General features: G+C 38.1%; 1 protein-coding gene across 1 annotated transcript in view; it reads left to right on the forward strand.

Moving 5' to 3' along the window:
* Nucleotides 1–3823: 3823 nt before the first annotated feature.
* LOC119414075 (hexokinase-2) overlaps nt 3824–14040 on the forward strand; it is an 82150-nt gene continuing 71933 nt past the window's right edge. The window contains exon 1 of the mRNA XM_037681193.1: nt 3824–4132. Coding sequence (XP_037537121.1) covers nt 4067–4132 — 66 coding nt within the window. The 5' untranslated portion in view covers nt 3824–4066. The remainder of the gene's footprint in view (nt 4133–14040) is intronic.

Raw genomic sequence — 14040 nt, forward strand, 5'->3', positions numbered from 1 at the left:
TTCATTAATTAGGCCCAGCTCGCAGCCTTCTGTCTAATAATCCACGTGTTGCAACACTTGGTCTTACTTTACTGAAGGGATCAGTTCCTCAAAAGCTGCTCAACAAATAAACCACATCCAAACAAAGCATTTTAATTTGGCCTTGGTGTGCTGACAGAACCATCTGCTGTGCTTCATGTTATTCCCAGTTTGATTAAATAGCTTGCTTTCATAAATAAATAACAGAAAAGTACAAAGGAACAAATTGTTTCAAAGCTCGGAAGATTAAGTTCTTTTGTTCCCATGTGTGGCTCTTAAACCTAAAACTAGAGATTAAAAGTTCTTGTCATTCTCAGGTAATTATTTTTTGGCCTTTTATGATAAAAAAAAAACAACTTTGGTTTAATAAAAAGTTCAGCACAATATTTAAGTTAGTGAGTTTATTTGTCTTTCATTTTTAATAGCCTCATTACATCTTGAACTTAAACATGAAAGGGCAAGAATAAACTCAAAGCCGTGCATAGTTTAAATAGGTTTAAATGCTTTTTGGGATATAGTTTACAATATTCATGACTGCCTATGAACCATATGATTTCAATATTAATGTAGGTCACCCTCACTGTAAGCTTTCTATTTAGTTTTCTTACAATATAGATTTAATTCAATTTTGAGTTCTAATCCTAAAAAAATACTTCAGATTAAAGAATAAGGGGGAAATGTGTTTAAGATTATTAATTAGTATGTGCATATGTATTCACACTTTTTGCCCCCAGCCTTTATAACAGCTTCAGCATCAAGTCTCCTCAGGTTTGTCTCCAAGAGCTTGGTCTGACCTTTGAACTTTATGTCTGATTTCATGATCAAACTGCTGCATCTCCTTCAGTTTGGATGGATGCTCCTTGTTTTCAACCCCTTTTTAAATAAACCAGAGATTCTCAGTTGGACTAAGGTTGGGATTTTTACTGGACCCTTCCAGGACAATTGTCCTGAAAGTAGAGGCTTGTTTCAGCAGAGTGTTTAAGGTCATTAACCTGCTGGGAGGTGGACCTCAGTCCCAGACTCAAACTGGATGGATGGATTTCTTCGACAGTTCAACATTTTGAGCCCTGATTGAAAATGTTTGTGCAGATTAAATTTACAGCTCTCACTTTGTGTTGTTGTGATGATGATGATGGTGCTCCTGTTGACTTGAGATGATGTAATTATAAACAGTATAAATAGTAGTAAAAGTACTTTATTAAAGCTTTTTTTTTTACATTTTACATATTTTATAATAAATTGTTTGGAAATTAATTTTTGCACAATTAACACGTATTTTGTCATCTGTTATGATTTTAGCTAGAAACAGTTTCATTTAAATTAACATTTTAATCAGTGAATTACAATTTATCCAATAGTTGTCAGGCTACAATCAACTCAGTTATCAGGTACTTGGTTGCCATAAAAAAACGACAAATACAACAATTATATTCAGGTCTCTCTTGTAAATGAGTCCTCGTGGTTCAGTGGGACTAACCTGTTTAAATAAAGGTTGAATTAATATCTTCTATAGAAATCAAGAATTCATCCATTTGATCTGAGGTAAGCTGGAGCAGATCTGAACTACTGGCATGGAGGACAAGGTGGAGCATTATCCTGCAGAGAACATCAGAAAAAGCTTTATAACAGGTGTTACTCTGATCTTTTTTTAACGTGTGTAACGTTATAAAACACTGGCATGGCTATATTGATCACTGTATTGCATATACATTTTTTTCTAACAAATATGTGTTTGCAGTCTCGTTTCCTTCTAAAATTTAATGATAAATGTATCAGCCGCTTCTAAAAATGCTTTGATAAAATGCATAGTCTGTGAAATAATCAATAATCAGTTCGTTACTGCTCAATAATTACTGAAAGACACCAGGTAAAGTAAGAAAAGTCGATTTTTGTGTTGTGTTGCGCCAGCAGCCGCTCAAACTGACTGACAGGATAAGCTATTTGGAACTATTGGAAGATGCATGAACCACAACAAAATTTAACATGTGGCTAATGAGGGACCTGTCATTAAATGGTAGGGTACTACTGTCAAAAGCTGAGGGAATATCTAGATCTGTATATACTTCCTTATCATTAGAGATGCCAAAAGATGTATGCAAAAAATTAGATAAAACATTATTTGACTTTATATGGAAACATAAATGCCATTACTTAAAAAAAGATATTCTCTGTAATAATAAAACATTTGGAGGTCTAGATGTCCTAAGTTTTGAAATGCTAAATAATTCCTTTAAAATTAAATGGTTAACTAACTTATTAAAAGGAAAAGATACGCTTTGGAACACTTTCCCCAACCATATTTTTAAGCGGATAGGAGGAATCCAATTTTTATTAAAATGTGATTATAAAATTGAAAAATTACCTATTAAGTTATCGAGATTTCACCAACAAGCTCTCCTGTCTTGGAAACTTGCCTACAAACACAACTTCTCCCCAACTACATATTGCATTTGGAACAATGGGAATATTTTATATAAGAACAAGTCGCTTTACTACAAAAATTGGATGGAAAATGGAATTATGCTCGTACAACAACTATTAAATGATAATGGAACCTTTATGACATACACTGAATTTCTGACTAGACTTAAAATTCCTGTAACACCTAAAGAGTATGCTGTAGTTTTTGATGCTCTACCAAAATCTATGAGGCAGCTCTTCAAAGGAACAAACGTGAACAATTTGCCTAGAGACCAACTTAGAAGCCCCGTAATGCTGGATGGAATTGATGTAACAAAAAAAACATGCTCCAACAAACTCATAAGAACTTGTCTGCAGAAGATTACTCTGCCTCCTGGTAGATTTTTCTGGTCTTCCATATTTGAAGGAGTTAACTGGAAGCAGATGTGGTTAAATGGGGAAAAATTTTGCATAACAAACAAAGTTAAAGAGGTTTCATATAAAATTATTCATAATGTATATCCTGTTAAAAAAACACTGGAAAGATTTAAACTTGACATTGACCTTGTACATTCTGTGAACTACACATAGAAACGATTTCTCATTTATTCTATCAATGTGTTCATACAATCTCATTCTGGAGAGATGTGCAACAATTCATACAGCAAAAAACTGGACAAATAATTCAGCTTACAGAGAAAGACATTATACTAGGCTTTGAAGACAAAGGCACGAATAAAGACTTATTGCACTTCACCCAACTTCTACTTCTCCTGGGAAAGTTTCACATTCACAAGAAAAAATGGTCCAACTCCAAACCAAACATAACCCATTTCAGCAAAGAACTTCTTCAATACATCACCTCAATTAATGGACTGGAAAACCAAAAGGCAATGAAAACCATCTCAACTCTGGAAAAGCTTAATGTGAATTTAAACTCTGTATAAATTGTAAATATAATTTCATGTTTTTTTATGTTTTGTACTAGAATATTATCTCTTTTACATTAATATCTATACCCCTGGCAAACAGATGTTTGTAATGTGTGATTAAAATCTTTAATAAAAAAAAAAAAAAAAAAAAAAAAAAAGATGCATGAACCACGTGACCGCGTATCGGCGAGTTCAAAGAGTGTCGCAACTCTCTCTTTATAGGGCTCTGCGTCGTACTGTTGCGGTGAGTAAAACTATAAATATTTTCTGTTACTGTTGGTCAAAGCTAGAAAGAGCCACTTTAGGGGAAGCAAAGCACCACGCAGACCTGTGTGCGTTGTAGATACACGCAGCTCCTTACAAGATGGCTACCAACGACCTTGCCTAACGCCGTGTGGCCATTCCAGTGTTTCTCAACTTGTACGTCCAGCACGTCGCCCTTCCTCCTACAGCCAATCAGCGCCACCCTCTGAACTACGTCATCCAACCGTCCAGTCCAGGAAGCTGGAAATTTTTTGTTAAACTAAAGTTCCGAGTCACTTTTTGACACCCCCGTTCAAACAATAAGTTATCTGTTAGCAACGCAACAATAGCGAAGAGAAGATATATTTGCCATCAGTTTTCGAGATAATCTTTTTGAGTAAACAAGTCGGCGAACGGAAAACAGGAGAGGGCAGAACCGAGGTCGTCGGAGTCGCCACATCAGTTTACCAAAGATGTTAGCCTCAAGTCTTCCTGCTAATTATTGTAACGAAGTCCATCACGATGACACTGCACATAAAGTGAGTAGTGATCAATTTACTGAGCTTGTGTGTTTCTTAGGTATAATCGTGAAAGTAACTGAATAACTTTGAAGCAACAGAGTCAACTGGTCGCTTTGCTGCTAGCAGGACAACATCTTAGCCCTTCTTGTCAGCCTCAGGTATCCTAACTTGTTGTCAGGTTACACTGAAAGCCATAGGTTCAGTGCCGTCGATATAGCTCCAAGTTACAAGCTGTAACTTTTTAACTACAGTTTGTAAAGTACTGTTTCCCTGTTGGTGAGTCCATTTGGGCTCATCTTCCTGGCTACCAAAAGGGGTTTTATTATTGCTGAAGGCGTGGACGCACAACAGATCTGACTTGAATCACATGCAAAAGTGTAGACTTTTGTTCCTTAAATTTATTTATTTACCACATTGCTCAAGTTCCTGTTTTATTGACTCTCGCATACTGTCAGAACTTTCTAATCTATTTGAAGCAATTGCCAGTGCTATTACCAAGGCAGGATACTGACACTTAGCTGCAATTTCTACTCCATTTTGATTCCCAGTGTCCACATTTGATTGGGTCTAATAATCCCTTTTGATGGCAGGCATCATGCTTTGTCACAGTACAATAAGCAGTGTGAATTTAAAATTGTGAAATGAACCCTTTTTGTCATGGTAGGCTAGTGCTGCTCAGACTTCATCCACGGGAGCCCCGTCATAATTATTCCAGAAGTTTCTTTGCTTCAATACATGTTATTCAAATGAGTGGTCAGCTTGACATGAAGCTCTGCAGCAGCCAGAATGTAACTCGTCCTTTTTAGTGTTTGTGTCCAGCATACATCTGAAACATTCATGGCAGTGACTCCCCAGGGCCTGTGAAATATCACCGTGTCTTTCACAGTGACAGTAGAGCAGCAGGAGCCCCTCTACATTATTTATACACGTGTGCTTTTTCTGTTGCCACAAACCACATGAGTTTGTATAGAGGGGAAGTTCTGTTCTTGATTATTCACTTCCGATGATGCAAAAGCACTCTATGCCCTTCCAGGAGGGGGAAAAAACATAAAAAACCCACATCTAGCAAGAGAAAATGTTTTTTTTTAATTTATACAAATGATAGGGGTGGTGATTAACACAGCAAGGTCTGTGATATTCAGACAGAGATGTAACTAATCTGACTGACTGTATATCTGAATATTTTAAAAGTGCCGTTCTCAACCCTTCAGTCATCTATACTTCAAAGGATGTTAAAACATGCACTGATATTTATTTAAAAATACATACTATAAATAGTCAGTTTTGACTTCATTAAAAAATTTGTTAGACGATGTTAGATCCTTAGGGCTTTTACTTTATTCATGGACATGGATAAAATTGTTGTTACCCTTCCACAGTAAAATAATCAAAAACAAACAACTGATGTGACTGGAGCCACAGCATTCTACTTTGAGCTCATCAGTCCCAGAAACTTTGGTCCTTGTCAACGTGCTTTTTATTTATTTTATTTATTTATTTATTTCTATAGCACTTTACACAACCATGGTGATGGTGACCAAAGTGCTTAACAAAAAACAGTACTTAAAATGACAATAGGTTAAAAGCAAGAAAACACAACATAATAGCACAAATAAAACCAGAAATGTCACCACATATTTACGTATTAAAAGCTTGTTGGAATAAAAATGGTGAATTTTGTTTTGGCGTTGCTGTTTTCATGTCAACAGTGGAGTCCTTTTGGGTCTTCTAACATTAAGCTCTAAAATATGTTTCAAAACATGACAAATGATTTGATCAGAACATGACTTAACTTGACCTTAGGGTTCAGCTTGGTTGGTTTTATTTTTCTCTACAAGTCACACTAATCGTGTGATTATGGGATAGCGTTTCCACATCCTGGGAGGTTTTTTACAATTCCACGTGCCTTGTATGTTTATGGCCAGAGGAACATGAACCTGATGGAGACGGTCTTGCAGCCTTTACCTTCATGAATATTTATAATCTTCTGTTTGAGCTCCTCAGACCGCTCTCACCTTTTCTTTTTCTGCTCCATGTCCAGTATGATGCAATTCAGTTTATTTCTATAGCGCCAAATCACAATTAAGTTGTCTCAGGGCGCTTTACAGGAACATACATAAAAGCCAATTAGTAAATTTCTCTATCTAAGGCACACAACAATACTAAACTACCCAGGGACATATATATTCTCTTCTAGACTGAACGGCTGATCTAGAGCCTGAAGTCACCTGCGATACTAATTACGCTCACATTGCTTGAAACATCTTATGTTGTTGTTTTTATTTTGGCTGCTGCCTTCTGCAATGGTTGCCACCAAGAGTGAACCTGCATGAAAGATTTGGCAATTGTTTTACGCCAGATGCCCTTCCTGACGCAGTCTGTGCGTCATCCTGCAGCCTCAGGATTCCACATACATACAAGATCAGGACTGTCCACAGCACTGAGCACTGAGCTACTGCAAACCTGCACTATAATGCAACAAAATAATAGTCATTGAAAGGGTACCAACAAATCTGTCCAAGCTATTATCTTTGTAAAATAAACCACTAATTTATTTTTACATTTTTGTTTACTTTGTCCCATACTAAAGATATGCAGATATTTATTAGAGACTTGTTTTTAACTGAATCACTTTACAGTAAATAAAACACTGTTTTAATGAGCTGTAAGAGTTTCAATAAAATTAGTTGTCTATAGGTCATTCACTTTTCTTTTTTTTTACATGGATTTAATCTAAAAAATTGCCAACTTTGTCAATTAAGGTGATTTGACTGAAGGAAATAAAACCAGTGCATCTGCACAACAACATAGAACTAAATGCATAAAATGTGCTCTATAGACTGTACTTTGATCTCTCTGCTTTAGCAGATCAACATGTTCTAATCCCTCATGATTTCAAATTGTAACGTTTTCCATTCCTACAGAAGTGACAAACAATTTAACAGCTTCACTCTGCCTAATTTAAACTTGTCCAACATCTTCTTAATTTTTTTGCCTTTTTTTTAAAGTGGTTTGTCACATTTAATATTTAGTATTTTTTCTCAAATCTACATACAGTAGTGATCAATATGATCATAATTGTCTTTATTCCACTAAACTGAACTTGCACAGCTGAGTGAAGCTAACAAAGTTCTCATATGTCCACATCTGTTTCATCATTTGTTAATCCTGTCAGGTTTGTTGTGACCAAGCGGCCTTCAGCATCATCATAGGCATCACATATGTGAAGGGGACAAGTCCCCCCCCACATTAAAAAAACGTTCATTTGGACCCCCCCACTTTTACTATAAAACAGTTCAGTCGGCACAGTTTCTCTTTCTTCGTGAACGAATCCATTCCACTTGATTAATAGGAGAATACTCAGGCCACTAAAACTCCACTCCAGGTTTTCCTGGTTACCTCCACCTCTAAACACCTCAGTCTGTTGCCACGGTCACAATATACGGCGGTCACAGAATATGGTGTAACACCTGCAGTGTTTCTGTGCGTCTCCTCCTGCAGAAAATGCGCACAGGTGGAGGAGATGGAGACGCCTCTGTGTTACTCACTCGCCAGTTTAGCAGCTTTGTGCGGGCAGTTGTTGACTGGGGGGGTTGATCATAAACATATATTCATGTTAGCAGGATGCTTGAGAAAAGAGGAGCGCTACGTAGCATCTTAGCTTAGCAGTAACTGTGACGCTGCAGGTGTAAGAGACGCTGTGTGTTCAGGTGCATTAAAGTTGAAATGTCTTTAAAACCCCACACCTTATTGTCCTCATGCTTCGTGAAAAACATCATTTAGATGAGTAGTGTTGAACACAAGTAAAAATGTCTAGTGGTGATGTTTTTTATTTCTCTATAAAGACAAATAGTGCCGACCAGACGGTCTGTATTAAAGTGTATTAAAGTTAAAATGTCTTTAAAACCCACAGATGAATTTACACAAACTTGGTGAAAAACATGTTTAAAATGTGTGGAATTAAAGGAAATCTAGATGAAATGTTGCTTTTTTTGTTCACTAGTGAACACTTTTTTTAACGCACGCACACATGCATGCACACATTGTGTGCGCGCACACACACACCTACACACACATTGTGTCCCCCCCCCCCCACACACACACACATTACGGATGCTTCTGACACCCTTGAGCATCGTGCTATATTTGTTTAAAAGGTATCTGACCCATTCTTGTTGTTGTTTATTGGAATTCTTTTTTCATTTTGCTTTCATTATTATATTATAATATTGGCATGAAAATGAACAGAAAGTTTGTTAGAATCAGAACAAAAGAACTTGAAGGTGCTTTAGCTCAAAATAAATTATTTATTGAATGTATTGTTTGCTTTTCACCAATTTCTGCATTTCACAGATTAAATGTATATATTAGAGCCCAACCGATATATGAGCAGGGCTGATGTTTTAGGCTGATATAGACGTTTGGGGACTATCTGCGATAATTGTCCCATTATGTACCGATATAAGCGCTTCTAATTTTCACCCCTAAAATGCTGGAACCAGTCCTCCAGCTCCTCAGACTGATGAAGTCCTCCGGATAGAGGGTGAAACTCTCTAGCAAAAAGAAACTATCCAGATGACCTGACTGAGCATTATTAGATTTGGTACGTGGATGATTGAGCATGAACTTTGTTGCTGGAACCAGTCGTAATTGTACAATGTATCCAGCAGAGGGCGCACAAAGACTACTGTCATGTCATTGCCGTTCATTTTAAGTTTCACTTTTGACGTTTAGGACAGACGAAGCAGGGAACAATTGTGTATTTTGCAGAACATGGTAAGTTTATTGCAACTGATGTGTAAAATTTAAAAAAATATCAACAATAACAAATTCCCTTCAATCCTCTAACCCACTTGTCCATAGCTACATGCCTCTTAAGTTAGCAAGCTAACGTTAGTGTTCAGCTGCACCGCTTTCGTGACATTAGCCCAGTTGTCATTAGTTATAGCAACGAGTCCTGTCAGATTGATCTTCCTGTTTGTGAGGACATCCAGTGTTAGTAACGTTATATTTGTCATCCTCAATGAAATGCATTGTTTGTTTGAAATCTTTACTTATCTTCAAAGAAAACAAAAGCAGCTGCAGAAAATAATATTTAGACCTCCATTATACATGACTAACTGTGTAAACAACGAACAGGGAATGGCGTTTCTTTGTTTAATTTATATTTTTGTAACACACTTGATAACTTTATGGTGAAAAGTGGAGGATAGAAAATGTGAACGTACATTAGGAACACTTTTTTTTATGACCATTGCACCACTTGTAAACCTAGTGTGGGTCTAGGTATAATGTGGATCTGATTAGCTTAGCTTCATTGTTGCTAACAGCTGCACTAAATAAACAAGGCCTGCTCCACTTGCTGTTTTCTTAGATTCTTGACAGTGGGCAAAGCAAAAAAAAATTCCAGCCCGTATTGGTTATTGGTGGTTGCAAGCTAGAGGATGACACAGGAGTGGATTTTCACTCCTGTCCTGGTCCCACAGAAAAAAAATCCTGTCCTGTCCCAATCCTTGTCCAGAGTACAAAAATTAATCCTGTCCTGTCCCACTCCTGGTAACATGACTCCTGCTCCTGTCCTGCTCCTGTTCAGAATCACTCCTGCTCCTGTCCTGCTCCTGTTTTTCATTAAATTTTTAGGAAATACATTGAATTTGATTTAATATTCCACCCATTCATGTTTAAATTACTTTGTGTTGTGCAGTTTTATTTCAAAAGATATGGCAACAGGAACAGTTCATCTGTGGTGAAATAGACACATTTATTTCCTTAATCCAAACAAAAACCTTCACTAAATGTCATAAAACAAATAATACATGGTCTGTAGTCAATATAATTTTTCTACAGAGGATCAGCTGCTGAGTCCCTGTTTCTAGCTCTTTTGAAGGTCAGTTACAGTAAAAACAAAAAATCAAAACCAGTACATGGGTCACACCATGTCTACCTTACAGGTCCTTCTCAAAAAATTAGCATATTGTGATAAAGTCATTATTTTCCATAATGTAATGATAAAAATGAAACTTTCATATATTTCAGATTCTTTGCACACCAACTGAAATATTTCAGGTCTTTAATTGTTTTAATACTGATGATTATGGCATACAGCTCATTAAAACCCAAAATGCCTGTCCCAAAAAATTAGCATATTTCATCCCACCAATGAAAGACAAGTGTTTTTAATACAAAAAACGCCAACCTTCAAATAATCATGTTCAGTTATGCACTCAATACTTGGTCGGGAATCCTTTTGCATGAATGACTGCTTCAATGCGGCGTGGCATGGAGGCAATCAGCCTGTGGCACTGCTGAGGTGTTATGGAGGCCCAGGATGCTTCGATAGCGGCCTTAAGCTCATCCAGAGTGTTGGGTCTTGCGTCTCTCAACTTTCTCTTCACAATATCCCACAGGTTCTCTACGGGGTTCAGGTCAGGAGAGTTGGCAGGCCAATTGAGCACAGTAATACCATGGTCAGTAAACCATTTACCAGTGGTTTTGGCACTGTGAGCAGGTGCCAGGTCGTGCTGAAAAATGAAATCTTCATCTCCATAAAGCTTTTCAGCAGATGGAAGCATGAAGTGCTCCAAAATCTCCTGACAGCTAGCTGCATTGACCCTGCGCTTGATAAAACACAGTGGACCAACACCAGCAGATGACATGACACCCCAGTGACTGTGGAAACTTGACACTGGACCTCAAGCAATGTGAATTTTGTGTCTCCTCTCTTCCTCCAGACTCTGGGACCTTGATTTCCAAAGGAAATGCAAAATTTACTGTAATCAGAGAACATAACTTTGGACCACTCAGCAGCAGTCCCAGGCGAGATGCTTCTGACGCTGTCTCTTGTTCAAAAGTGGCTTGACCTGGGGAATGCAGCACCTGTAGCCCATTTCCTGCACACGCCTGTGCACGGTGGCTCTGGATGTTTCTACTCCAGACTCAGTCCACTGCTTCCGCAGGTCCCCCAAGGTCTGGAATCGGCCCTTCTCCACAATCCTCCTCAGGGTCCGGTCACCTCTTCTCATTGTGCAGCGTTTTCTGCCACACTTTTCCCTTCCCACAGACTTCCCACTGAGGTGCCTTGATACAGCACTCTGGGAACAGCCTGTTCGTTCAGCAATTTCTTTCTGTGTCTTACCGTCTTGCTTGAGGGTGTCAATGATGGCCTTCTGGACAGCAGTCAGGTCGGCAGTCTTACCCATGATTGTGGTTTTGAGTAATGAACAAGGCTGGGAGTTTTTAAAAGCCTCAGGAATCTTTTGCAGGTGTTTAGAGTTACGTCGTTGATTCAGATGGTTAGGTTAATAGCTTGTTTAGAGAAACTTTTCATGATATGCTAATTTTTTGGGACAGGCATTTTGGGTTTTCATGAGCTGTATGCCATAATCATCAGTATTAATACAATTAAAGACCCTGAAATATTTCAGTTGGTGTGCAATGAATCTGAAATATATGAAAGTTTCATTTTTATCATTACATTATGGAAAATAATGACCTTTATCACAATATGCTAGTTTTTTGAGAAGGACCTGTAGATGAAAGAACACAAACATAACAAGTTGCATTTTACTAATTTATTGAGCAATTGTTTCCTTTAAACAGTGACATTACTGTCATGTTTTAAATTGTTTAAATAAACAAACAAAAAAAGAAGAAGAATGTACCAAGCAGAGAACTCAACAAATAAAAATGTTTAAAGGCGTTATTATACATTGGACGACGTCCTCAAGAAGTTCAGTCTATGTGGTCGAGGTAATGAGCTCGTTTCAGCGAAGCATGATGTCGTGCATCTTACCAGACTTTAGAGCATCATTTACAGACTGGAGCATTGCAGGTCTGGTGTTCCACCTCATCTCTCCACAGCTGGACCAGTCCAGAGCCTTGTGTCACCTAAAAGTGAAAGAAGACAGTGTACGAGTCAAAATAGGGTTACAGTGACTACAAATTACAATTTGTTGGCCTTTCTTTTGGAAAAAAATATTTGATCAAAAACGAGCTTTACAGTTGAAATTAAGTCAAGAAAATGTGACATTTGCAAATATAAATTACAGAAGCTTGTTTTTTCTTTATTTCACGTATCATATTTTATAATTATTTAATCAGCCTCACCAGGCAGACATTACAAGATTTTATGGATCTTACCTGCTCTTTTGAAGTGTGTGACAAGGGTCTTTGTGTCCAAAGCTGTTTAACAGTTTGCTTCCAGAGCTAACAGCTTCCTCTGTTGGGTAGAAAAATTAAATTAAATTAAAGACAAACAAAAAGCTTCATGTTACTTCTTGTGCCATGCTTTCTAAAACAGTTATTAAATCAAGTATTTACTTATGTAGGTAAACATAGATGTTTTGAAACCTGTTAAAATACACCAGAATGCAGGAAATGGCAGCTACTTTATTCAAAATGTTATGGGGGAGGACCCACAGACCTCACATTAAAAAGTTCCCCCCTACAATAATTCTAATGCTAATACCCACTGTTATTCAAGCCAAGAGCCATTGTCAACACTGGGGGGCTAAGGCCCCTAAAAAAGGCTTCTAGAATCGCCCCTGGTGTGAAGAAATGAACTGAGAAAAATCAACTCTTGGCCTAAAATTCAACACAACAACATAATTGTACACATCATATCTTAAATCTAAAACCAAAATGGTTATAATGTATATTATGCAACCAGCCTTTCATATAAAAACTGGTATATTTTTACCAGAGAATGCTTTCACTAATGAGTTTGTTGTTGTACTGACATGGTTACAGCCGACAGTAACTATTTACACAATAAAGTGATGGTTATTCACATTTTCCTCGATTTCAGTATCCAGCAGGACGTCACAATATAAAAACTGGGATATTTTTACCGGAGAATGCGTGCACTTTAACCAGGAAGAGTTCGTATTTTTTATTTTATTTACATTACAAACGGCAACAGATAATGAAGATTTTAACCTAAAAACCCACAGAGCAGAGCACAATTTTTAAATTAAAAGTGACAAGGTGGCGAAATATGCGCTGTTTGAGTTTATTTACTGACGGTAAACAAAGTCCGACTCCCCACAGCACCTCACTGCAGCTGAGACTAAAGTTTAAAGCAGTGGAAGCAGTTTAAAGTGGATCCTAAGAAACTGGATGCAGATGCCATCCGATCAGTCCACCCAGACTTGGCTGACCTCTCAGTTCCCCCGGGCTGTAGGACCACCTGAATGCCGGGCAGAACTCCTCCCAACAGTCTGCAGAGCAGGACAATCCTGTCCTTCCACTGTCATGAGCCGTGTTTCCTGCTAGTTCCAGGATCTCAGTGGTCAGACACTCGAGCACAACTGGCAGGTAGATGAGAATGCGTCCACAGAACATCCTTTTCAACTCATTTGAGATTTGGGGCTGTAGTTGAGATATTTTTTGTGCTTTTGAGATGTTAATCAGCTGCTGTTGGTTGTAGAAAACTGCCTAGTTGCCATAGTCCCCCGGCACCAACAGAGTAATGTTGTGTATGCTGGTCAGTGTCAGGGCTGTGATCAGTCTTACATCGGGGAAACTAAACAGCCACTGGCCAAAAGGATGGCCCAGCACAGAAGGTCAACATCATCAGGCCAGGATTCTGCGGTCTACACTCATCTCCAGGCCAGCGGTCACTCTTTCAGGGATGAAGATGTTCACATCCTGGATAAAGAGGAACGATGGTTTGAGAGAGGAGTAAAGGAGGCCATCTTTGTGAAAAGAAACCATCCATCATTAAACAGGGGTGGAGGCCTCCGGGTTCAATTATCCCCCTCTTACAATGCTGTGATTGCTAGTATCACTCAGCCCTCTGTGAATAGTAAACAGCCATCAGTGTGCTAATGATCCATTGTTAGGCTGATGGTCCTTCTTGAGCATGTGATCAGCTGGTTTTGGTTGTCAGCAGCAAACTGGTTGATCCACTCTGAGAAGGTGCTATT

Source organism: Nematolebias whitei, chromosome 8, assembly GCF_014905685.2.
Source record: "Nematolebias whitei isolate Nwh7 chromosome 8, NemWhi1, whole genome shotgun sequence".
Taxonomy (NCBI): Eukaryota; Metazoa; Chordata; class Actinopteri; order Cyprinodontiformes; family Rivulidae; genus Nematolebias; species Nematolebias whitei.